This window comes from Cydia amplana, chromosome 21 (genome assembly GCF_948474715.1).
Source record: "Cydia amplana chromosome 21, ilCydAmpl1.1, whole genome shotgun sequence".
Lineage (NCBI taxonomy): Eukaryota > Metazoa > Arthropoda > Insecta > Lepidoptera > Tortricidae > Cydia > Cydia amplana.
Window position 1 is genome coordinate 9,791,783 of NC_086089.1, and position 26,394 is coordinate 9,818,176.

Below are 26,394 nucleotides of genomic sequence, written 5' to 3' on the forward strand. Positions count from 1 at the left end.
AAATAATTGGCGCCAATCTCATCTACCGTCCACGCGTACACAAATTTAAAATCACCAATTTGCATTCCATAGATACTAACTACGAAAATTGGCATTTTTGTGTCCGCACCCGCTGATTTGACCGGGGAATCAAATTGGCGTTTTCGTCCGCACGGCCTGATTCCATCGGACAATTGCATCAGATTGGCGAAAAATTGTCTCGTCAGTCAAAATTGTGTCTGGACTCCACTTCACGATTCACGTACCACACGTACTAACTAGTAGCGCCATCTAGCGCTAATCGTCGGAAGGCTGCTTGACCCAAAAGCCCCATGGTGCGTATCCGTCGTGCTTGGTGGGTCCTCTGTAAACCTTTATTTGTACTCGAGCTACGTCATCTGTTGAAAAATTAATTAAATTAGTAAATAATTATACCGGAAATACAAAAAGGAAACGAAATCGAAGTGGAACTGCCCGGAAATAGTCTCCAAGGGAGATTAATGGGGTTGGCAACTGTCAAAGGTTTGCGTAGATGGCGCCATCATTGCTTGCCCCCTTTTCATTTAGCTATGACATAGAGAAAAAAATACATAGAGTGCTCACTCCATACATCAGTTTTAGTACCTACCAAAAAGACTATTAGCATCTAGCATCGAGTAGCGGAACTATCAGTACTGCTACTTTATTTTATTTTATTTTATTTTCTTTATTGGGGAAAAAAACAGACATAGGCAGATAATACAAAAATAGGACATAGGTTTATACATTAATAGGTGCAACCTACATCCTGGGACAATTCCCACTGAGATTTATAAACTAAGAATATTTAAGTGGCATTGTCTTCGGATTGAGGTATAAATTGTGTGGTATAATAGATACTAAATTAATATTGGTACATTGTTGATAATAATAGTAATTACAGTACTTGAGAATAGATGTAGTACCGACCGGAAAGTCTTACGCTGTTGAGATAAGACTTTCCGGTCGGTGCTACATCTATTGTCAAGTAGCAGTACTGATAGTTCCGCTACTCGATTCTAGATGTAGACACTGAAATTAATAGTCTGAACTGATGTATGGAGTGAACACTCTTGTCTTACTATATTTCTCTATGGCTATGAGATTTGGCTTAAACGGCGACATCCAGGGCATTAAAAAAATACTACAATAATGTTTATTTTACCTTTTTTCTCTTCAGCTTGGCTATGGTCCTCATCTTCATCAAACTCCTGTGGTCTCGCAGCGGAGAGGACGACCAGGGACAGCAATAATAAAATACATAAGCGTTTCTGCAATAACAATGAAATAGTTGACTTAAAATTCTGCTACTGGTCACTAGATGGCGGTGAGAGTCAGGATGGCGAGTGTAACTAAATAAAGGAACATACCAAATGTTTGTACCTAATTTATACTGTTTAGTACCACCTTAAATTGTACCTCCCCATACTTAAAGTAAGGTACATCTTATGTTCTTTTTCTGTCAGTCAGAATGGTGGGTGAATTCTAACAGTAAGTTTGGGAATCAATATGACTACATGAAACTGAATTACACAGAAATCAATTGGTTTATTAGAAACATTGTCCCTCTAATGAGTGCGCCACTGGACAGTAGCAGGCGTGGCTCACACCGCGATTTCGTCGCTTTGCTACAGGTAGCTAAAAGTACATCCGTTCCACACCAATTTTGGTGGCTAGCCATAAGCCGTGCGTGGCACTGTCGCCACCTAGCAGCCATATCTGTGCTGATCGTAACAGACGGGTTTTGTTAGAGAGTGAGTCTTCTGTAGTACGTAGTACTATTATTTATTCTGTGACAGTAGGCACACATCTTACCTATGACGAGAAAATTAGTGAAATGAAACAAGGCTCTTCACTTAATACTAATTTATTTAAAGGGAATCATTAACTTTACAAGCAGTCCAATAACCACAATCTTAAATATGTATCAACTTAATTAAATGTTACAAATATCAATATACAACAGTGGCAGTGTCTTTAGAACTCAATTCCCACCAGCATGCCTAATTTTCAGCTAGATGAGTACTTTTAGTATAGCAAATCCTTCATGAGTATTTTGACACGCCACTAAAGTCCATTTTTTTATTCGGTAGACTAAAATGACATTTCATAGTATGAAATGACATTTTATGTTCATACTATGAACTGTCATTTCAGTCTACCGAATAAAAAATAGACTATACTCATACACAGTTAAATCTACACTTTACTGCTTTCCGAGACCTTGTCCGACTCATTCCCACTGTCCGTAGACACAGTCTGCACCGGGCTTTTCCTTTCCTCTTCTTCCTCGTCTTCACTTAACGAAGAACAGTCTGACAACTCCGCGTCTATCCATAGCTTCTTCTTTTTGGCCTTAGTTTTTTCTTCTACAAGCTTTCTTTTCTGGCCAGTCTCATTTGATGACCCTGCCGCTTGCCAGCCAGCATCTAAAGCCGCGCTTACACGCTCCGGCAGCTCCTGACGCTCGCGTTCGTAGCTAGGATGCAAATTCACGTCAATCTTAGGCTCGGCTATAAGACGTTCTAATTTCTTTTGCTTTCTCTCGGCCGCTTCTTTTTCTCTCTCATCCTGCCCTTCCAACCACTTCCTGAGACGTTTTTCTTCGTTAATATCTCTCAAACGACGCCCTGATAGATCGCGGCAAGCTTCACGATTTGTGGTTTTCTCAATTTGGGCCCCGATAGCACGTAACATTGACCCAAAACCACCTTTGCCTCCGACGAGTTTTGTGAAGACTCTGACCACATTATCAATGTTTTCTAATGTGGAATCACTTGAAGCAGCCTTTCCATTGATAGTCACGAATAGATCTTCACTTGGAATATCATATTTTTGAGAAATATTGCACTTCAATGACGCCACATCGTGGACATTGTTCATATCCGTTACGACGGTGTCCTCGAAGTAAATCTGGCACGGCATTTTGATGAAACAATTATTTAATGACTACTTTTAATTAAACTTATTGGTGATATTTAGAAAATGTGTACAAAACGAAATGAGAATCGAAAAACACAACGTAGCTCTTGTGCAAACACAAAGAATAAATCATATTGTCATTTTGACATAGAATTGGTTGAAGGAAAAATCCATAGTTGAATGAATGAATGACAATAAATCGTATCCAGACGAGCTGGGCAAATCGACCGATTTGATTAGGAAAATAGTTGGCCCCAATCTCATCTAGCCTCCACAATTTAATCACCAATTTGCATTCCATAGATACTAACTTCGAAAATTGGCATTTTTGTGTCCGCACCTGCTGATTTGATCGGGGAATCAAATTGGCGTTTGCGTCCGCACGGCCTCATTCGATCGGACAATTTCATCAGATTGGCGAAAAATTGTCTCGTTTGGACTCCACTTTATGCATATTTTTTAAAACAGTATTGCCAGATCCAGCATACCGTACCATATAACAAAATAACTAAAAAATAACGATAACGGCGACATTGTCCTTTTTAGGGTTCCGTAGCCAAATGGCAAAAAACGGAACCCTTATAGATTCGTCATGTCTGTCTGTCTGTCTGTCTGTCCGTCTGTCCGTCCGTATGTCACAGCCACTTTTTTCCGAAACTATAAGAACTATACTGTTTAGTGTTGAGTCGCTCACTCGTGAGGCACCTCATTTGTACCACTCATTTTGTTAATTTGTCGCAGTACTTCGTACCGCAAAAATGTCTTACTTCACTCCTCTATTCATTTTACTTGATTCTAAAATTATCTTTCTCCTAAAAGTTCTATTCTTAACCTCCAGAATTGCACTCCAATTAAATGTTACTATTTATTTATTTATAAAGGAAGTTATGAATACATAAATATGTATATACATTAAATATTTTTGTCGCCGTTGGAATTAATGGAATAGTCGACGCTGAAAATATGCTAGTACCTCACCTCATTTGAAGTAAGACATTGTAACACCTCATTTTAGAAAATGAGGTACTCATACAAACTCATTTTAAATTGATGTCCTACCCATCACTAATACTGTTGAAACTTGGTAAGTAGATGTATTCTGTGAACCGCATTAAGATTTTCACACAAAAATAGAAAAAAAATTTTTTTTTGGGGGTTCCCCATAGAACTGAAACTCAAAAAAATTTTTTTCATCAAACCCATACGTGTGGGGTATCTATGGATAGGTCTTCAAAAATGATATTGAGGTTTCTAATATCATTTTTTTCTAAACTGAATAGTTTGCGCGAGAGACACTTCCAAAGTGGTAAAATGTGTGTCCCCCCCCCCCCCTGTAACTTCTAAAATAAGAGAATGATAAAACTAAAAAAAATATATGATGTACATTACCATGCAAACTTCCACCGAAAATTGGTTTGAACAAGATCTAGTAAGTAGTTTTTTTTTAATACGTCATACATCCCCTAAATACGGAACCCTTCATGGGCGAGTCCGACTCGCACTTGGCCGCTTTTTGCGTCAATGAGTTTCAAAAGCACGAATACTAAATATTAAACCGGATAACTGAAAATAAATATATGAACATTATTTACAAAATACTCACTTCCATAATTATTGTGGAGTTAGCTACCTACGACGAAATCTTTATTGTTACTGAACTCTACAATGATTGGAAGGTCTTAAATAGACAACCGTTTTTTGTTAAATAATAAGAACCCTGCTCTCTTTTTTCACGCTTCAATGAACATCTAATAGTCGGAAGAAAGTGAAAGCACAAAGTAATTGTGCAAAAAGAAAGGCCCGAACAAATCCAATCTTGGATGTAATCGAAACTTTATTTATGCTTAATTAGGTATTTGACATGATTACTTGGCAACGAACAACGAATACATTATTACATATAAAATGTAATTTATGTAATCCTACATTGCATAACGCGTTATCTAGTAAAATAACAACAAAATAACAATTAACGTTGAAACTGCTTTACCATGAAGTCCCAAAGATACCATAGATGGCGCCAAAAATTTGTTACGTTGATTGACGCCATTACAGTCTCCTGTCAAATGAGCAATTTGATTGGAGCTTTTTCAAATTAACAGGAAGTCGCCTGTCGCCTTTTATAACAGAAAATTGGAGACACCTGATTTTGTTGCTCGTGTTATTATGGCTCAAAATATCAATCCACACTACGCTTCATCGTCAAATCCGGCTAAACAGAATGAGGATACAATAAAACTGAAGGACAATCACGCAGTAAGCAAACGGTAAGTTTTGGAAACAAAGCGTTCGATTTTCTGTTTTCTCCCAAGGCTTTGGTCACGAACGAGTGGTTTTCCGTGTTTCAGATTGCAGAAAGAGTTGATGGAGCTGATGCGCTGCGCGGACAAGGGAATATCCGCGTTCCCAGAAAGCGAGAACCTGTTTAAATGGATCGGTACGATTAACGGACCCCTGGAAACCGTTTACGCGGGACACAAGTACAAGTTGTCTCTGGAGTTCCCTAATTCGTACCCGTACGCGCCTCCCGTGGTGAAGTTCGTGACGCCGTGCTTCCACCCGAACGTGGATACTTGTGGGTTAATATGTTTAGATATTTTAAAAGACAAGTGGACGGCTTTGTACGATGTTCGCACGATATTACTGTCCATCCAGAGCTTGTTAGCGGAGCCCAACACGCAGAGTCCTCTGAACCAGCAAGCATCATTCCTCTGGCCCAACCAGCCCGCCTATAAGAAACATTTAGACGATTTCTATAGTAAACACAAAGACTCTTAGTTTATTTAATGATCACGGTTTGATTTGCGTTGTATTTTGTGTTGTGAATGTTTGTGCGTATGCCGAATGGAGTTGACGGGAGCTTTTGTTTTAAGTTTTTCTGTTTGTGATTATTTTCTATAAGTTGTTAACAAAAATCTCGTATAAGTTTTCTGACCGGGGCTGTTTCTATAGCATTCCTTATGTTTTAGTTTTCATCAAGTTATTCTTTTTATTTTGTAAACTGTTATATGACGCGAGTAACTTTCTTTAAATAGTAATTATCTTTAACTTCTCTAATTGTGTAGCTAACATTATTTATTTTTGTCAATAAGCCCGTCTCTTCAATTGTGGTTTTATTCCGAAGAATTAATTAAATGTATATTGAAAGATCATTGACAAATATAATTCTTTAGTGCAATTCACTATTTGCTTTTTCTTTATTCCTAGCTGTCCAAATAATACTACAGAGTTGTTCATAGTATGATATTATCATTAGACATCTTAAAAAATTCCAGATACTTATCTAACTCTTAGAAAAAATTATAAAAAGAAAATTAGGTCATTCTTTCAATCCTTTCATGACTAGTATTAGGTGAACATTAGGACTGCACCATGTTTGAACCCCAAGCCAAGAGGATAGAGAAATTAGTTTTGTAAAAAAAGCGGCCAAGTGCGAGTCGGACTCGCCCATGAAGGGTTCCGTATTTAGGCGATTTATGACGTATAAAAAAAAACTACTTACTAGATCTCGTTCAAACCAATTTTCGGTGGAAGTTTACATGGTAATGTACATCATATATTTTTTTTAGTTTTATCATTCTCTTATTTTAGAAGTTACAGGGGGGGGACACACATTTTACCACTTTGGAAGTGTCTCTCGCGCAAACTATTCAGTTTAGAAAAAAATGATATTAGAAACCTCAATATCATTTTTGAAGACCTATCCATAGATACCCCACACGTATGGGTTTGATGAAAAAAAAAATTTTGAGTTTCAGTTCGAAGTATGGGGAACCCCAAAAATTTATTGTTTTTTTTCTATTTTTGTGTGAAAATCTTAATGCGGTTTACAGAATACATCTACGTACCAAGTTTCAACAGTATAGTTCTTATAGTTTCGGAGAAAAGTGGCTGTGACATACGGACGGACAGACAGACAGACATGACGAATCTATAAGGGTTCCGTTTTTTGCCATTTGGCTACGGAACCCTAAAAAACTACACATTCTATTTTCTCTGCACCTATAACAATTTTAAGCAATGGAAACTAGTACCTATATGTTTAAAATGTTCATACCAAGTTTCTTGTAATTTAAGCATGGTGTTTTAAAATGAGTGTAACCAGGCGTGTCTCACTCCGCGATTTCGTCGCTTTGCTACAGGTAGCTAAAAGTACATCCGTTCGGCCCCAATTTTGGGGAAAGCCATAAGCCGCGCGTGGCGCTGTCGCCACCTAGCGGTCATATCTGTGCTGATCCTAACAGACGCGTTTTGTTAGAGAGTGAGTCTTCTGTACTTAGTACTATTATTTATTCTGTGGTGTAACTTCAATTCGACTCAACACTATTGACGCTCTATGCTATATGGCACTCCCAAGTACGTAGGTATGTGGGTAAGCCAATGTTGATTAAAATATTGTTGTGGGTAAGTTTTGTAAATTTTAGTGAATAAATATATGTAGGTACTTTTTCACTATTGACAATAAACTAGTGATAGTTCGGGTTCGGGCCCACAATTGCCCACTAAGAACTATTATATTATCTGTGTTTTAGGTAGGTATATATTCACTTTTAGTAGGTAGTTAGTTGTTAATTTCTTTCATTTAATTAGCATTTGTGGTAGTATTAAAATAGTATGAAATAAGAGTAGGTATTTGTTATCATGTTATCAATTTCATATATTTTCATTTTTATGTCACTTAATATAAATAAATGAACAAATCGCAACATATATGTACAGCTATTTACAAACAACATACAAGTTTAAGGTTTTCCATATTCGAACGCAGACAAAATACAGAAATAATTAGGTACAGTCACCTGCAATATTATGTTACACAACAAAGGCCGCAAAAATATCTGACACGATCTTATTTGTAAAGCCATAAGAGCGTGTCACATATTTATGCGGCCTTTGGAGAGTAACATATTATTGCAGGTGACTATACCTACAGGAAGTTTAGTTTTAGCAAAGACTTTTGACAGCTAAATTAGATGGCGCTTTACGGCTAACCCGTTAACCCAGTGTCAAATTGTACTGGTAACTCGAAGTTTAACCGGTTAACCCCGGGTTAATGAATGGTGTAGCCCTAAGAATCCTAAACGCATACACATACAACATATTACTGACTTCATTTTGTTTACTATGACAAGGTTTTACTTTACAGTATCTATATCTATATATTTTTTTGTAATTTGTGACAATAAATAAAATAAAGACATAAATTGAACATTTTACAATATTATAATATATTCACAGATTCACACACATTGGCACACTTATACAATCACCACATCCCAGAATATTTTCGGCTAGAATAGAATCATTTAGAAACATCTTTGACTCGATTATTTTTATAAATTAAGTATCTTTTTATCTCACTGGTGAAAATATGGCAAAAATAAAACCTATTCGTTATTTTCACCTTCACCATAAAATTTAAAACTATACGAATATTTAGGCGATATCTATAAAAATAGTTTAATATATACTTAGTCAACCAGATCTTGACAGTAGAAAAAGGCGGCAAATTTGAAAAATGTAGGCGCGAAGGGATATCGTCCCATAGAATCCTTGAATTTCGCGCCTTTTTCTACTGACAAGATTTGGTTGACCAGCTACAGATGATCAAGCAAATTTAGAAGGCGCGAAATGGGACGATATCCCTTCGCGCCTACTGTTTTCAAATTTGCCGCCTTTTCTACTGACAAAATTTGCTTGACCATCTACAAAAAAATAATACAAAACTTAAATGCATTTTTGGGTCTTGCCGCCAAATATTACCGTAACTAAAGTAAGGACCCCAAGCACGAAGAATTTCGTACATGACCCCGGCACGCACAGTGTGTAAGTGTCATTACCTACGTTATATTTACATAGAAATTGTACGTTTAAACGACATTCCCACACTTTGTCATTGTCCCTACAGTCAGCTTGGTCTGCCTTAAGGCCCCAGTACACAATGGGCCGTCGCCATGCGGTAGAATGAGATAGCAATATCACTTGCTCCCTCTAACGCATAAATGCGTCCCTTGGAGTGGCCGGCGATGGCCCATTGTGTACTGGGGCCTTTACAGAAAAACGCAAAATCACGTATCGCATAATTTTTTTTTTTACTTGGGTTCCTTATTATGGTATTTTTTGGCAAGAAAATTAAATTTTATAAGTAATTAGTATATCAATTAAATACATGACAGCTTAAGTAAAGACTAGAAGTCACGTGCGAGATTTAATACACGATAATTTTGCAGAAATAAATTTTTGATTAAAATAGATAGTTGACACCAAAAGTTAAATTGAAGGTATCTTTCCAACCCAATTATAACTATTAAACATTTACAGTCAGGTTGGGATGAAACCTTAATAAAATACCTACAGGGTTAAAAATAAAAACATATTAACAATTTAAAAGGATACTTAAATAGGAATGATTTTGTTAAAATTTAAATAACTCAAGTGCTAAGCCTATCTACTTAAATTACTCCGATCAACAAGGTCTCAAGGTCAAAATATATACTTATCTGCGTATTATTTTAAATGTGTACACTCTAATGTAATTTCAAAGATAATGGACGAGAAATTAATAAAATATTACAAACAAACAAAAAGTGTTGGTTAGGGTATATTTAAATATTTATTTAGAATTTAACTACGTAATATAAGGCAATGTTGAACCTTGAATTTGTCAGTGCCTATAAACTTTAAAAACAAATCTATGTGAGTACTTTTTACATGAATTATGTTTATCATGAATATTTTGACAAAGTAATTTAATTATTGACTTGCACAATAAAGTGGAATAATTAATGATTTATTTATACTAACTTTGAAAGACAATTTGTAACAATAGCTGGTAATAACTTTTTGTCAAAGATTTCATTTTTGATACAAGGTTTTATCGCTGACTGTACTTTTCATTTAACAGGCAACTAATACTCATAGAGACAATTCTAACAAACCCAAACACAGTTATGTTGTGCTGTTTCACCACAGAGTTCCTATGGCCACCTCCTGTCTCCATCATCAGATCAGCTCGATGGTACCATAATATTGCATAATCACCCAACTTACATATGTATGTGAAGTTCCAGCTCAATCGAATAATGGAAAGTGGCGTCAACGCAAGCTCCTGATGACACTACTCGGTACTGAGTGAAACATGTCGAGCGTTTTCGACTTAAAATACGTGAGTGACCCGTTTTTAATATATTTAATGTCTGTGTCTCACGGGAGTTTTGTTATTAAAATGGAAAGTGGGTCTAAGTCAGCTTGCAAGATTTGAGCTGAACATACAAACATTACAAGTTAAATAAAAGCTTGTATAACATAATAAGTTTTTGGCAAAAATTTCATTTTTGGTACAAGCTTTTATCGCTGACTGTACTTTTCTTACGACAGACAACTAATACTCACCGAGACAATTCTAAAAACCCCTAACACAATTAGGTTGCGTTGTTTCATCACAGAGCTCCTATGGCCACCTCCTGTCTCCATCATCAGATCAGCTCTATGTCATAATAATATTGCATTGTCATCCGATTTATACGCATGCAAAATTTCAGCTCAATCGGAAACCGGGAAGTGGATCAAATTTAACTTGCAAGACTTGGTTACAGACCGACAGACAGACAGACAATGGGACAGGTGAAGTTAAATAAAAGCTTGTAATAAATAATGTAAAAAGCACTCCCAACAACAAAATTAAAACAACAACTAACTCTTAACAATAATCAACAACACCACCAAAATTATAATCACCACCGCTAAAACTAATATACAATGCATTTTCCTATTCTTCCGCTGATACCGCTCCGCCTTTTGCAACTGCTTATAACCTTCCTGCACTTGCACTTGAGTAACTTCAATATTATAATCAATCCTATCTAAAATAGTTCCCTGTTCATGTACCATTTGACCTAAATCTTTGAAAATCTCATTCAAATCGACTATAGACCGAACAATTTTATTCACCTCCTGTTCTCTCTCGGCTACCATTCTAGTATTTTCTTCCTGCATTAGTAACAACTGTTTTTGGTTAAGCGAAGGCTTTTCAAAATCATTCGGCTGCTCATAATCATCCATGAAATTATTTTTCTGCGTACCCGAAGTGCTGGGTAGTGAGAAAAGTAAGTCCGTTTGGTTGCTCGTCAGATCTGGTAGTAGGTTGTCGTCTTCAAGACTTAGTTCTTCGAAGTTGGGTAGGTCAAAGTAGGCGTTTGATCGTTCTTCTCTGGAAGTTAGGGATTTTAAGTAGTTGGACTGGGCGGTCCGGAATGTGACACTTAGCTCTTGGAGTGTGGTTACTAGTGCTAATACTACGTTGGTTGCTAGTTTTTGCTCCGTTTTGTTACCTGAAAAGAATTTGGAATATTTTAATTCATTAAATTATTCAACCTTAGAGTACCTATAGTTCGTTTTTTAGACGGAACCCTAAAAACGGGTACCCAAAGGGTAAAAACGGGACCCTATTACTAAGACTCCGCTGTCCGTCCGTCCGTCTGTCACCAGGCTGTATCTCACGAACCGTGATAGCTAGACAGTTGAAATTTTTACAAATGATGTATTTCTGTTGCCGCTATAACAACAAATACTAAAAACAGAATAAAATAAGATTTATGTGGGGCTCCCATACAACAAACGTGATTTTTGACCGAAGTTAAGCAACGTCGGGCGGGGTCAGCACTTGGATGGGTGACCGTTTTTTTGTTTGTTTTGCGAGTCCGACTCGCACTTGGCGGGTTTTTTAGCATTAGAAAGAAAGTAAGCAATCTTGGGGTGTCTTTTAATTGAAAAATTATTTTAAAAATCAGTAACTATTACTTATGAAAGCATTAAGGGGCCCACTGATTAACAGTCCGCCGGACGGTTTCGGTCTGTCAGTTAGAACAAAATTTTGACAGCTCCGAACAACTGACAGGCCGATACCGTCCGGCGGACTGTTAATTAGTGGGCCCCTTTAGAATGTAAATACTCGTATACGAGTATGATTCATAATTGTTATATATTTGCCGTGACTTATTTTTCAAAAGTGTTTTTCAATAATAAGACACGTCAAGATTGTTTACTTTTTTCTAATGCTAAAAAAAACAAACTATACTGTACACAACACATAGGTAGGTGTTGGCAAGTTTAAGTAATGACTAGGCCAATCTTTCCTTTCTTTTCCGCAGAATTGAATACATATAATATTAGGTACATACCATGTCTGACTTGAGCCTTGATGAGTCCATTGTGAGTCTGTCTGTTCTCCCGTGTCTAACACTGTAGCTCGGATCTGACAGTCAATAGAATGTACATACCATGTCTGACTTGAGCCTTGATAGCCGTAAGATGAGTGTAGGCGTGTGTGAAATGCCGGCCGATCTCCGTTGGTGAGTCTGTCTGCCTGTTCTCCCGTGTCTAATACTCTAGCTCGGATCTAACAGTCAATAGAATGTACGTACCATGTCTGACTTGAGCCTTGATAGCCGTAAGATGTGTGTGAAGTGCCGGTCGATCTCCATGGTGAGTCTGTCTGTCTGTTCTCCCGTGTCTAACACTCTAGCTCGGATCTGACAGTCAATAGAATGTACATACCATGTCTGACTTGAGCCTTGATAGCCGTAAGATGTGTGTGAAGTGCCGGTCGATCTCCATGGTGAGTCTGTCTGTCTGTTCTCCCGTGTCTAACACTCTAGCTCGGATCTGACAGTCAATAGAATGTACATACCATGTCTGACTTGAGCCTTGATAGCCGTAAGATGTGTGTGAAGTGCCGGTCGATCTCCATGGTGAGTCTGTCTGTCTGTTCTCCCGTGTCTAACACTCTAGCTCGGATCTGACAGTCAATAGAATGTACATACCATGTCTGACTTGAGCCTTGATAGCCGTAAGATGTGTGTGAAGTGCCGGTCGATCTCCATGGTGAGTCTGTCTGTCTGTTCTCCCGTGTCTAACACTCTAGCTCGGATCTGACAGTCAATAGAATGTACATACCATGTCTGACTTGAGCCTTGATAGCTGTAAGATGTGTGTAGGCGTGTGTAAAGTGCCGGCCGATCTCCGTGGTGAGTCTGCCTATGTGTTCCTGTTCCCCCGTGTCATCTAACGCCGGTCTTCGGATCTGGCGCGAGTGACAGGATTGCAGTTCCGATAGTTTTGTTCTTAGCCTGAAGTTATACGGAATTATGATTTTTATCCCTTAAGTTAAGGTATGGCATCAGAATAGGGCTGCCATCTCTATTAATAAATTCGCCGAATCCGGACAAAAACTTTAAAAACCCTTTAAAAATAATATTATTAAAAAAACAATCGCTTTATTTTTCATTTCAAATCCCCCTCAGACGGCCTTCAAACTAGACTAGTCCATTTACAATAAATATAATGTACGAACCTAGTGATAATATAATGGGCCTCCTCTAAGGCGTCTGTCCAGGGCGGTGGTGTGGTCTCTGACCGTATCTCCAGCCCCGCCTCCATGTCATTAGAGCTGCTCCGCATGAGCCTGACCCGTTCTGACTCATTCTGTAAATTATAACATTCATTTACTAATTGTTTTCATCTTTATTTTTCTTGACTTCTACTGGCTAATTTTGTCCAAATGATATCTGGAAGGTAGTGATCGTTTACATAAATTAATAACTTCAATTTAGCTTTTTTCACTTAGCAGAAGCAATGGTTAACACACTCATTGCACAAAAATTTCTTCATATAAAGGTGTAGTACCATGATCCCGACTATTGAGTGGTCCGGCCTGGGAACGAAATCATAAAATACCCGATAGTTGGGTCGGGTTTTCGGCACTGAATGTGTTAAGCTTCTTTTCACTTAGCAGAAGCAATGGTTAAAAAACAGATCACATCAAATAGTAAAATAAAAAAATAAGAAAATAAGAAACTGTTTACCTTTGTTTTCCACTTTTCAGTATACATAGCTTTAAATGGTGTATACGCAAACCAGTAATAAACAAGTAAACTGCTGATAGGAGATGATGCAAGCTACAGCTACATCATATAACTAGGTATAACTTTGCTTACTAAGTCATTGTAACAAACATCTAGACATTAAATTAAGGTCCTACTTACTTTATCACCTTCAGAAACATTCTAACACTACTTAGATCTTGCATTTGACCGAGTTATTGTAAATAGAGCTTACTTAATCGTCATTTTAATCAATAAAATATGTACCTGTTCCGAAAACAATTGTCGACTGTGGATAGCATTGTTGCGCATTAGCACGAAGACTTCGGTGAGACTTCGCGACACCATTTTAATAATAATTCACTACTATATTCGCTAATAAATAGGAATTATTCGTTTATTTCACTTTATGTCTGACACAGATCGGTGCTGACATTTTGGTGAATGGGTTTTATTTGACAGCGGGCAGTTGTATTTTAATTTTGTACCTCAACTTTGTCGATCCTAATTGGACTATTAAACTCATGTTATTTTATATTTATTTATAAGGATTTTATGAGAGCTTTGGTGCATTTTTATTTGTCATTCATATTATTTTTATAATACTCTATAAACTTATGGTTTAAATTAAAAATAAGACTTTGTAAAATAGAATAACCACAACTACTAAGACCATGTGATAGAAATTTTAACATTTACTATTTGGACCAACATACTAAAAAGTGAAAAACTGATAGAAAAATAGATCTGTATATTGTCATCTGTCACTATACAATGGTGTTTACAAAGTTTGATATAGTTTTATACAATTTCTTTTGAAGAATTTAAGTAGAGGATAAACAATAACTATATTGTGTAGAAGTACTTGAGTATATAAAAAACTATAATACTATTTACTAAAATATGTGGTTTAGTAAAACTTTCATCAGAAAACTTTAAAAATATTGCTGCACTAATAGCAAAAAAAAAACACTAAACGCTCGATTGACAGATATAATTTTAGGTTAGAATACTTAGAATAGTCAATAGAATTGTTTATTCGTTCGACAAGCAGATTGATTTTAAGAAGAATTTCAATGCAAAGTGGTATTCGTATTCCTTTAAAGTTATTACAGCGTATGTTCAATTAACGAACAGCCTAACTTTATTTCAAAATGAGTATGCCATCGCACGACCCCGGCCCAGAGCAGTTCCACCAATTTCCATCCAACAGGATCATCGTAATCCACCCCGGATCCCTCTATGTCCGCATCGGGCGAGCCTCCGACCTCCTACCAGTGAAGCAACTCCACTGCATCGCGAGAAAACGTCGACCCGGAGGCAAAATCTATCGCGATCCTTTCGTACCGCCAAGCGTGCCGAAAACGAAAGAATTGATTGAGGAACTAGAAGAATGCCGCCTACAAATATCGCATACGTTGCAGTCTTGCATGCAGTCCAACGGGGCGCGGCGATACGCTACACCTCCACAGCAAATCGCGGCTTTTAATCGTAGATCTCTACCGGAAACAGTCAGTGACGGAGAACCTTGGGCCCAAGTGGAGTGTGACATCGTCGTCGGCGACCTAGTGTTAGATATAGACCCAGATTTACCTTTCAACATACATTTCCCGTATAGAAGAGGAGATTTTAACATACACTCTGAAGTTGGAGGCTCAATATCCTCCGTACTCAATGATTTATACATCATTTGGAGTTCCATAATAGAACACAAGCTCGGGATACCTTTAATAGAACTCGTAAAGTACCGATGTGTACTTTTAATACCCGATTTATATTCTAGGAGCCATTTGAAATACCTAATGTCTCTGTTATTGAAAGATTTGGGATTCGGTCACTGCTTTTTGGTTCAAGAAAGTGTTGGTGCAACTTTCGGGGCGGGAATCGGATCAGCATGTGTAGTTGACATCGGTGACCAAAAAACTGCCATATCCTGTGTCGAAGATGGTATTTCTCATAAAACCACAAGACTGCGGATGGATTATGGGGCTGGTGATATATGCCAAGCGTTATCTTGGATGTTTCATAAAAGTGCATTCCCTTATAAGGATTGGAACGAAAATATACCAAGAGACGTCGTTCTAATGAGGAATTTGTATGAGAACTTCTGTCATGTAAACTTAGATGTCTGTGGTCCGTTAGAAAAATCATTTCTAGTTGATCATCCAGGAGATATTGTCAATAAATATACACTGCAAGTTGGGGACGAATGCATCATATCTCCTTTATCAATGTTTTACACGGACCTGCTTAAGATAACAGGCTTGAAAGCCACTAAAATACAGAACCGACAGCCTAGTGACCCGGAAGATCCGTTTGACGCTGAATTTTTAAGGGAGACTGGCAGAAAGAGGGAAACAGCTGACCCCAGTGCGAATGAGAGTCAGCAGTTCGAAGCTGTTAACGAAAGTCAGCTAGCAACGAACCCCGATGAAGATATTGTGGTAGATACTTTAGAAGTTGGTCCCGGAGATGCCGTCTTAGCTCCCGGTCAAGTTTTAGCTTTAGACGCAGCTATATTGCAAAGTATAGACCGAGCTAGCAGCGAGGAATTGAAACGTAAAATGTACAGCAGTATTCTAATAGTTGGTGGAGGTGTTAAAATTCACGGATTATCCATGTGGTTGCAGAATAGACTAGCATTACAAATACCTTACGCTTACAAGACTGAACAGCTAGAAATTGTGACATCACCGAAAGATATAGATCCTGCGAGTACAGTATGGAAAGGTGCCGCAGTTATGTCATGTTTGGAGTCTGCCATGGAGCTGTGGATTAATCAGACGGAGTGGAATAAGTTTGGTTTAAGGATACTGAGAGAAAGAGCACCGTTTATTTGGTAGCCTCAGATATAAATACTTATATAAAAAGGATTATCCTGTTGTTTTCTTATGTCCCTAACAGAATAAATAATAGTACTAGGTACAGAACTCTCTAAGTGTAAGGCCCGAGTGGACGCTCGAGTTGGGCGTGCAGCGGGGCGGGGCGTGCGGCGTGCATGTTAAACAAATGCAAGCGTATAGGAGCGGCCTTAGTGCACGCTGGTCAAATCACTTGTGAGCCCGACGCCACGCTGCACGCCCCGCCGAACGCTCCGCTCCGAGCGTCCACTCAGGCCTCTAACAAAACGCGTCTATTACGACAAATATGGCCGCTGGGTGGCCCAGGCGCGAGCAGGCGTCCGTTCCGTAGCGGTGCGCGGCAACTACTATGGCTAGACACCAAAATTGGTGTGGGCCGCATGTACATGTAGCGACGCGACGAAATCCCGGAGTGAGCCACGCCCGCTATATGGAATGGTAATTGTAATGTAATAAAACATTGTTTTAAAAAGTACAAAAATAATTTATTACGCAAAATACTGTAAATTTGGCAATATTAACTAAGATATTAAGTACTTACAATTTAAAAACACTAGTAATACCTATGCTTTTGGCATAATTAGCAACATTCATTAACATCGGAAATAATTAATTAAATAATAACCTTTTACAGTGAGTTGAAAATGTATCCAATCTAAGAACTATCTAGAATTCTAGACAGACAACATGTTCGATTAAAAAATACTAAATTTTAGAGAATACCACTTTTATTACTTATCGTTATTCATATGTTTAGAAACACAGCTCACAATTATCACTCTAAAGTGTCATTCAATAGAACTTGCTAACTATGTAAACAAACCGCCATACTAAAATTGACACTGAATGTCAATTTACTAGTAACTTTTGTTTACATAGTTAGCAAGTTCTATTGAATGACACTTTAAAGGCCACTTGCACCATTCCCTAACCCGGGGTTAACCGGTTAAACCTGGAGTTACCATGGTTACCAGTACAATGACAATGGGTTAATGGTTTAACCGCTTAGCCCCGGGTTAGTGGGATGGTGCAAGTGGCTAAGTCTATGCGTATAAAAGACACCATCAAAATACTCTTGTCATTGGCGCCTGAAGTGGCCAGTGGCCACAAGTGTTCAGTGCCACTTACAGCTAACTCTCAAGTCTTCTCTCTTTTGCAATAGTTTGGTTATGTATTGCATATTGGCACACCATGTTAGAACAGCATTTTAATATTAACCTTTTGGACGCCAATGACCGATATATACGCACCGCAGGTCCAACGCCAAAGACGGATTAATCGGTCATAGACCACAGAGCAACATAGACCTAGGTGCATATGCATAAAGTTCAATTTCAGTTTTGACACTTCGGTGACGTGGCGTCTGAGTGACAGCTTTTGTGTTTGATACGGCGTCGAAAAGGTTAAGTATAGGTACTTATTTTATTATGTTGTAAGTGTAATATTTTAATAGCAAACTACCTACGCAAATTTACAAAAAAACTGTGTATTTTTCTAAAACTTTTTATGGCAGCTAATGGTAATTTTTCATTCATATTATGTAACTTAATAATAATTACGAGTATATATTACCTTAAAATATAAGTTTTAAAAGATTACTAATAATTAAATACAAAAAATAATACCAAATGCATTGAGATTTGAGATTCATTGATTTACAAAAAATTGAGCATTACCTACAATAATTTGTTGACACATTTTTTCACTTTAAAATTTAGGTACTTACTACAATAGTAGTTTATGCAACAGCGATATAATAAGGGTTCTTAAAATTCAAGGGTCGAAGTTACAAAACGAGACGTAGTCGAGTTTTGTAAAAAAAGACCCGAGAATTTTAAGAACCAATTATGAGCTGTTGCATACATTACTTTTTCTATGACAGCTGCAGCAAAAAAAAGAAAAAAAAAAAAAAAAAAAAAAAAAAGAGATTATTAAAAAAAAGAGTTATTATTAAAAAAAAAGAGTTATTATTTAAAAAAAATTGAGTTATTATTTAAAAAAAAAAGAGTTATTATTTAAAAAAAAAAAGAGTTATTATTTAAAAAAAAAAGAGTTATTATTGTAAATGAAAACATACCTCTTTCAATCAAGATGATCGGAACTTGTATCTTTAAAAAAAATAAAGCAGTTGTATTATACTGCTAGCAGTCATCTTATGAGCCTATAGACAAAGCATTCAAATGACATTGCTTTAGATATCACTGTCAGTCATTTAATTGACACATTTAAGTGCTGGAGTAGAAAAAAGATAAATATGTTTACATATAATAAGAACTAGTGATGTACCGACTATGGTTTTGGGCGACTAGCCAACTAGTCGACTATTCGGCGCTCGGATGGCCGATTAGTCGGCCGACTAGTCGGCTAGTCGGCCAAGTTCATAATCGTTACTTCCCGATTTACATTCGTATGGCAACTGTAGTAGCTTTATCCAAGTTCATTAGAAACACATTGTTTTGTTCCTTGCGTCGTCGCGCTTTCAATATCAACTGAAAAATGTTCTGTGCTACTGCGACGATACACCCACATAATTACCTATACCTACATGAATTGAATATGAACACAAGTTCATTTTGTACCCTAAATACGTATTTGAGTAAAATAGGCATGTAACATTTGATTAATCTTGGCTTTTTATTTTATTTATGTCCTGTTTTCTGTAATTAATAATAGGCTAAATAGGCCGACTTATCGGCCTTTTTTGCCGACTACAAATGTGGCCGGATAGTCGGCTTTCCCGACTAGTTGGTACATCCCTAATAAGAACACATTTTAAGGTACTTGATATGGGCAATTTGCTTTGAAATAATAAGAAAGAGAAAAGTCATACTAAAGTAAAGACGCTAGGCACGAAGAATGTCGTAAGTTGACCCGCCATTACCTATCTCTATCGCACGCGAATACCTTTTTTTGTATTCAATGTATAAAAAACTGTTTATCAAAAAGTAGCTACTTATGTACCTAATTAGAACACATCTCATGATATGATATAGAACCATTTGAAACTTAAATATTACTTCGAGACACTTTGCTCATAAGAAAAAATATCATGTACCTAGATTGTACCTCAAAATAGAAATACATAGTTAAATTAAATATCCTAGACCAGCGGTCGGCAACCCGCGGCCCGTGAACCCGTCACTTGAGGCCCGCGAGCCTCCCTGGCTATTTTGTATGTAATATTGACAAACGACAACGTTTTATAAAGTCATAAATATTAATAAAGTACGGCCCGCGTCAACTTCGTTAACTACTATGTGGTCCTTGGCTGCTAAAGGTTGCCGACCGCTGTCCTAGACAATCACATAGTTTCAATAAAAACATATATAACATTGTTCATATTTAAAACCCGTTCGTAATAAATAACGTGACAAAGATATAACAGTATAAAAAACATTCAAAATATATTGTTTATCGACGAAATAGGCATTCGTCTCTTTCTATCGAGCACATAAATATGAGAAGGACAAAACTATTTAATCTAATACAGTTAGAAGAGGATAGAAACAGTTGAATCAACTAATAATATCTAAACAATACCATTAGCCAGGCGAGAACAAAAACTCATAACCACAGGTTACCAAAATAAGGTTAATATATATTTTTTGCAATTAAGTATTGAGTTCTGGTTGTCACCTAACGATATCAACTATTTCATTTAAAAATAGTTTGCTAATTATTGTACTGAATTAATTATTATCACTTTAAAATATAAAATGCCAAATGCAAAAAAAAATGTCTCCAAAATGCTAACTAAGTTGAACTTCAGACAACTCTTCATTAACTTTAAAAGTCACATTCATATCTTTACTCTCCCTTCTTAATTTAGGATGGAAAAAAGAATAATAAACCACCATTAATATCAAACCAATCACATATGGCACTATGGTAAGAATCAACGCAGGTAAAAATATTACCGAATCCCTCATACTATCAGACGCATATAAAAACCAAAGTATACCACAAACAACATTCTGTATAAAACATACAGTGTAATAAACAGCGAATCTATATCTAGTCTTACCTTCAATCGGTAGAATGTAAGTGAAAAGATACACAGCACCTAAAGCGAGCGAGAATGACAGTTCGGCCATTTTGTTTTGTGCACAAAATGGCGACCGGTCGAAGAGTTGGAGCCACGTGGTCATGGTTAGGATGTGGATGGCGCAGGCGAGGATCGTCCAATAAGGGAAGAGGTACGCAATCATTGATATTGACATAACTCTGCTCACTGAAACAAAAAAATGTACATATTGATGCAAGCGCGCAAGGCAAGTATGTTTAAAAAAGTTTTTGGTACAAGCTTTTATCGCTGACTGTACTTTTCTTACGACAGACAACTAATACTCATCGAGACAATTCTAAAAACCCCTAACACAATTAGGTTGCGTTGTTTCATCACAGAGTTCCTATGGCCACCTCCTGTCTCCATCATCAGATCAATTGAACAGTACCATATTATTGTATTGTCATCAGAACTACATACAGCTGCCAATTTTCATGACGCTACGATCCTTGCAAGATGGTTAAATTAGTTACCTTAGATTACATTACATAGTTACATACTGGTCAATCTGATAAAAGTATGTTAAAAACCAGGGTCCACATCTATGCAGGTCTATATGCAGAAGCGGTAGATTAGAGCAGGTGCATCCTAAGAGCGTTTTAACATTGTCGGTCTAATCTGATGTCGGAAGGAAGTAAAATGTAAGATATATATGTATATGTGTTTCTCTGTATTTATATATGCATTTAATTATTAATTATTACTAAATAAACGATAAATAACACAAAAAAGGCGGACTGGATGCCATATAGCAATCTCCTGCAGCTGTTTTTCTGTTCGTTCTATCGCGGGGTAAGTAAAAACATATACCAGCGACGACTGTTCTATCAACCTCTCAGCCGCTTCGTTCTAATGCGGGGTAAGTAAAATCATACAACTGTAATACTGTAAAACTTAAGTGTAACTAGGAAATGCCAGTGTCTGCTGTATGGAGCCGATCCTACTCACGTTCTCATCTTGTTGGTAAAAAGTAAAAACATATACCAGCGATGACTGTTCCATGAACCTCTCAGCCTGTCCGTTTTATTGCGGGGTAAGTAAAATCATACAACTGTAATACTGTAAAACTTACGTGTAACTAGGAAATGCTAGAGTATCTGCAGTATACAGCCGGTCTAACTCACGTTCTTATCTTGTTGGATTAAAGTAAAAAAATACAGCAGTGACGACTGTTGCGGGGTAAGTAAAATCATACAACTGTAACTATTGTAAAACTTACGTGTAACTAGGAAATGCCAGTGTCTGCAGTATAGAGCCGGTCCAACTCACATTCTACTCATCTGGTTGGTAAAAAGTAAAAACATACACCAGCGTCTGTTGCGGGGTAAGTAAAATCATACAACTGTAACTACTGTAAAACTTACGTGTAACTAGGAAATGCCAGAGGGTCTGCAGTATGGAGCCGGTCCTACTCACCTTCTCATCTTGTTGGTAAAAAATAAAAACATATACCAGAGATGACTGTTCTATCAACCTCTCAGCCTGTCGGTTCATTTGCAGGGTAAGTAAAATCATACACCAGCAACATTGCAAAACTTACGTGTAACTAGGAAATGCCAGAGGGTCTGCAGTATGGAGCCAGTCCAACTCAATCTTGTTGGTAAAAAGTAAAAACATACTCCAGCGAAGACTGTTGCGGGGTAAGTAAAATCATACACATACATACAGTACATACATTATTAATATCAGGAGTCTATAATGTCCCACTGCTGGGCAAAGGCCTCCCCCCACTTTTACCAGTCCTCCCGATCCTGTGCAATCTCTGGCCATTCCTTTAAAAAGGAGTCTAGCTCGTCTCGCCATCGCCGACGTGATTTGCCAACTCCTCGTTTTGAGCTGGGCCACAGAATAACTAATAGTACTACCGTACAGAAAATTCACTCCTTCACAAAAGTCAGATTTAGGTATAAAATTACACCTATATCGACGCCTGCAAGCAAAATTGAAACTTATAACCGTGCACGAACCGTGAATCTCCTTTGGGCGCCGGAGTTTTATGACCGAGCTGTAAGTGTCGGCACGGGGTTATCACTTGACAAGTTTTTATACCTAGTCAATTTTTTTATTCGGTAGACTAAAATGACATTTCATAGTATGAACATCATGTGTCATTTCATACTATGAAATGTCATTTTAGTCTACGGAATAAAAAAATAGACTTTATACCCACTGATTTATTATTTTTAAGATAAATATGTAGGAATTACAAACGTTGATTATGTAAACATACATTTTTTATCCGGAGATAGTATGTCTGATTCTCACGGAAGTAAGTTTCGAAGTCATTGTGTATTTTCAATTTTGCGCGAGCGCCACGTGACACGACTATCGTGCACGCCGAGCGGCACCCCACTGCCATACGCCTGTCCGATGGGCGCGCCGGCCAAATGTACCTAAACTGTGGAGTGACACCCCCCTGGCTGGGCTGCCACTCTGTGGCGATCTTGGCCCACAGCTCACTCGGCATTCGGCAGACATGACCGGCCCAGTCCCACTTTAGCTTGGCCGCTTTCCGAGCTACGTCGACTAGATACTTTTGTTCTGGAGCGCAGCGTGGTGTCCCGGATACGATCCATTAATGTCACTATATGCTGCGCTCCATAGCTCGCTGGCAAAACCCTAGTTTAATACATACATACAGTAGTAAAACTTACGTGTAACTAGGAAATGCCAGAGGGTCTGCAGTATGGTGCCGGTCCAGCTCATGTTTTCCTTGTCTTGTTGGGCGAAGCGCACGGCGCGCTGGTACGCGGCCAAGCACCAGCCCATACCGATGATAGATGAGCAGATCGACAGGATTTGGTGCACTGGAAATAAAGTTAATATCCTTTATTGCTCAATTTAGACGTTAATATCTGGGAGACCGAGCTTTGCTCGGAAAACATATAAAAACTCGAAAGTGCGCGTTTTCACAGAGGTTTAATTATTTATTTATTTATTGTGAGCCTATTGTGTCCCACTGCTGAGCAAAGGCCTCTCCCCTCTTCTTCCATTCATCCCGGTTTTGAGCTATACCTGGCGAAATTAGACTCGAGCAAAACAAGCTAATTGCTTGCTACAATTAGATATGCTCAAGAAACTCCTTACCTCTAAACTGGTTGGCCATAGCAAACAGCAAACTGGTCTGGAGCACCTGCTGCGGAGCGGCCTCCAGAAAGCACTCGAAGATCCTCAGTAGGGCTGCATCGGCGTCCTCTTTTAACATCAGCTTGTAATAGTGGCGCTGCGAGGCGTGGTCGCGTTTCCTCTCGGCTTTGCGAGACTTTATAGCGTAGCTGAGACAGAAAGACAAAAAGAAAGTTCAATAAATTGTGCCTCCAAATAAATTTCGACAAAACAAAACAGTGAAGTGCGAGTCGGACCGCGCCCCAAGGAATCCGTAATTCCGTACTTTGCACAAATAAAAAATATAGTTTTTCGTAAAATGTAGTCACATTTGCTATAACTTTTAAAATTTTAGGACAGCCTTAAAAATCTCCCTCGATTTTTTAAAATAATAATATGAATTTCGCACAATTTTTTGACAATTGATTCTGATTCTGATTCAGTATGGTAGACCCTTCTTTTAGGTTACTACTTATACTGATCATTGATCAATACTAGATTCAAATTTGATTCTAGATTGATTATAAATATGTAATTGTTTCACTCTATCCTACATCTACTTTAGAAATTTAATAATCATAAGCTCTTTATGTATTTTGTTCATAACTTTTTTCAATACAAGTAGCAAGCAAAGTTAAACAAATAATACTTACACTAAAGCATCAATGAATCTGAGTATGGGAGCCATCTGCAGCACCAGAATGAAGATCCGGAGCCAGTGACGCTTGGTCACCTCGTTGCTGATGGAGTCTTGCTGCTTGTCTTGAGCATACCTGATTATTAACGGGGAAGTTTAAAATGAAACTAAATTTAAGTTTTGACTCATGTATTTGTTCAAGCATTCATTTCAATAATAAATAATATAAATAACCTTAAGACTAATTGACTAAGTCCCACAATAAGCTCAAGAACTCTTGTGCTGTAGGTACTCAGATGTCAATACATAATATTTGTGCTCATCACACAAAGGTAAAAGTTGACAATATGGACCGTCGATTTTGGACTCCAGAGGCAAACAAACTTTAACAATGGATATCTCCATAACCATGGGGTTCCGCGACATGGGGGTTAGACTGGGGGATAGCCCCTTTCCTCTCATCATCTAATTGGCCTTTGCATAGCAGTGAAATACAAAATCACTGCGATACAGTACAAAAAAGCTTAAAAAGTATACCTACATTCTTATTGATACTGCGGTATTTACGAACGCTGGTAAAAGTATGAAAGCGAGCGTCCATCCGAATTCCATCATATGGCCGGCCAAGGAATACTGTACAGCCACATTAATATCCACTCCCAAGTCCACCAAGTGCCCAACAATCGCCACAACGTACATAATAATATCGAGATTGGTTATTGTGATGTTATCAGGCATTCGGTCCGTTTCGTCGTAAGAATTCCCATTTTGAAAAATTTCACGCATTGCTTTAGGCATTTTGAGAGCATGTACGTATCGGAAACGAAAAGATTTTAATAGGAAATATAGTTTTTGCTAAGAAACAAAGAATGGGCGCGTGTTTTGCAGATATCAACACAAACAACAAAATGAGACATTGAGTTGAGACGTGAAATTTGACGTAAAATTGAACGAATGGAAAGAACAAATGAATAGTGATGTACTGCGATTTTGATTTAGCAACAATTCAGACAGCAAGCACGAAAATATTATTGCGAATTAAAAATGTTACCACACTATATTAGAACACTGTTGTAAAAGTGATAACACACTATCCGCACAGCACCGCGACCTTGGAGCGTCGCACCCATAAGTGAGAGCGAGAAAGAGATATCTGTTTGTGGCGGTGCGGCGCGATTTGCGCACGAGTGTGGAGGCGGCAAAAAAAAAAACAATCTGACATCCGTTCAAGGCCAATCCAGACGGGACAACTTTTCACCAAACTGATTAGTTGTCCGATCAAATCAGGCCGTGCGTCCGCAAAGGCCAATTTGGCTCTCCGAAACCCCTAAACGTATGGCGTAATCAATGTATGATCCCTAATACTGCTCCTGCTGACCCATGCCAGCCTATTATGGATAGCTTTATCCATCTTTATCCACGTGATAAAATAACTGTCACTGTTTAACACCGTGGGAAAGAAAGTGACGGACACTGTTTTATCACGCTGTCACGTAGACAAGAACGACCATCATATCCGTAATGGTTCTACTTAGGTAGTTCGGTTAAATTTAAATCATTTTCAATAAGAACTGAGATTCATTTTGCTTTATTTAATTTAATATAAAAAATTTGAACAAAGTAAAAGCGTAGTTAAAATCACTGGACTTGTATCGATATGTCTAGGGCTTGCAATAGACAGGCTTTAGACACATGTATCCTACCTAAATTTAGTGTCGTCAACCACCTGCGCAATTGTTACTACTTGCGTAGTTATACTCGTTATATCTACAATCACACACGACATAAATACTACAATCGGAAATTATGGCCATGCGTAGCACAAAACTAATCAAAAAAGCTATAAAATTGCGATTATTAGTATCCACATGTACTATACGTCTACTTAATTTTATTATTTTACTACTCGTCACATACACGACTCCC

At 37.7% G+C, this 26,394-nt stretch overlaps 5 protein-coding genes and 1 long non-coding RNA gene across 6 annotated transcripts; 2 read left to right on the top strand and 4 right to left on the bottom strand.

The window, feature by feature from the left end:
- Positions 1–253: 253 nt before the first annotated feature.
- Positions 254–4,546, bottom strand: LOC134657980 (uncharacterized). The gene is made up of 3 exons (XR_010097659.1): positions 4,523–4,546; positions 1,163–1,268; positions 254–377 (listed from the first exon to the last, which is right to left on the bottom strand). It is a non-coding gene; the product is annotated as an uncharacterized LOC134657980 (long non-coding RNA).
- Positions 2,185–3,003, bottom strand: LOC134658075 (splicing regulator SDE2). The gene has a single exon (XM_063513675.1). The coding sequence runs from the start codon at positions 2,920–2,922 to the stop codon at positions 2,197–2,199; it is 726 nt and encodes a 241-aa protein (XP_063369745.1). The 5' UTR covers positions 2,923–3,003; the 3' UTR covers positions 2,185–2,196.
- A 392-nt stretch (positions 4,547–4,938) lies between the features above and the next one.
- LOC134657792 (ubiquitin-conjugating enzyme E2 C) lies at positions 4,939–6,102 on the top strand. Its single transcript, XM_063513339.1, has 2 exons — positions 4,939–5,186; positions 5,268–6,102. Exons 1-2 carry the CDS (start codon positions 5,086–5,088, stop codon positions 5,695–5,697), a joined length of 531 nt encoding a protein of 176 aa, XP_063369409.1. The 5' UTR covers positions 4,939–5,085; the 3' UTR covers positions 5,698–6,102.
- A 4,470-nt stretch (positions 6,103–10,572) lies between these two features.
- On the bottom strand, positions 10,573–14,256 carry LOC134658098 (syntaxin-16). The gene is made up of 4 exons (XM_063513705.1): positions 14,067–14,256; positions 13,271–13,401; positions 12,874–13,046; positions 10,573–11,249 (listed from the first exon to the last, which is right to left on the bottom strand). Exons 1-4 carry the CDS (start codon positions 14,145–14,147, stop codon positions 10,612–10,614), a joined length of 1,023 nt encoding a protein of 340 aa, XP_063369775.1. The 5' UTR covers positions 14,148–14,256; the 3' UTR covers positions 10,573–10,611.
- A 562-nt stretch (positions 14,257–14,818) lies between these two features.
- Positions 14,819–16,669, top strand: LOC134658172 (actin-related protein 8). The gene has a single exon (XM_063513780.1). The coding sequence runs from the start codon at positions 14,954–14,956 to the stop codon at positions 16,640–16,642; it is 1,689 nt and encodes a 562-aa protein (XP_063369850.1). The 5' UTR covers positions 14,819–14,953; the 3' UTR covers positions 16,643–16,669.
- Positions 16,670–20,409: 3,740 nt separating this feature from the next.
- On the bottom strand, positions 20,410–25,372 carry LOC134658219 (XK-related protein 6). The gene is made up of 5 exons (XM_063513829.1): positions 25,010–25,372; positions 24,485–24,604; positions 23,814–24,001; positions 23,381–23,533; positions 20,410–20,891 (listed from the first exon to the last, which is right to left on the bottom strand). The coding sequence occupies exons 1-5, from the start codon at positions 25,264–25,266 to the stop codon at positions 20,410–20,412; spliced, it is 1,200 nt and encodes a 399-aa protein (XP_063369899.1). The 5' UTR covers positions 25,267–25,372.
- Positions 25,373–26,394: the final 1,022 nt, after the last annotated feature.

Coding starts and splice junctions, on each gene's coding strand:
- LOC134658075 (XM_063513675.1), bottom strand. CDS start 2,922: ATGCCGTGCCAGATTTACTTCGAGGACACCGTCGTAACGGATATGAAC.
- LOC134657792 (XM_063513339.1), top strand. CDS start 5,086: ATGGCTCAAAATATCAATCCACACTACGCTTCATCGTCAAATCCGGCT. Junction 5,187..5,267: donor AATCACGCAGTAAGCAAACG/GTAAGTTTTGGA, acceptor TCCGTGTTTCAG/ATTGCAGAAAGAGTTGATGG.
- LOC134658098 (XM_063513705.1), bottom strand. CDS start 14,147: ATGGTGTCGCGAAGTCTCACCGAAGTCTTCGTGCTAATGCGCAACAAT. Junction 13,402..14,066: donor GACAATTGTTTTCGGAACAG/GTACATATTTTA, acceptor TATAATTTACAG/AATGAGTCAGAACGGGTCAG. Junction 11,250..12,873: donor CAAGGCTCAAGTCAGACATG/GTATGTACATTC, acceptor AATTCTTTTCAG/GTAACAAAACGGAGCAAAAA.
- LOC134658172 (XM_063513780.1), top strand. CDS start 14,954: ATGAGTATGCCATCGCACGACCCCGGCCCAGAGCAGTTCCACCAATTT.
- LOC134658219 (XM_063513829.1), bottom strand. CDS start 25,266: ATGCCTAAAGCAATGCGTGAAATTTTTCAAAATGGGAATTCTTACGAC. Junction 24,002..24,484: donor AGATTCATTGATGCTTTAGT/GTAAGTATTATT, acceptor TTTCTGTCTCAG/CTACGCTATAAAGTCTCGCA. Junction 20,892..23,380: donor CTGGCATTTCCTAGTTACAC/GTAAGTTTTACT, acceptor TTTTTGTTTCAG/TGAGCAGAGTTATGTCAATA.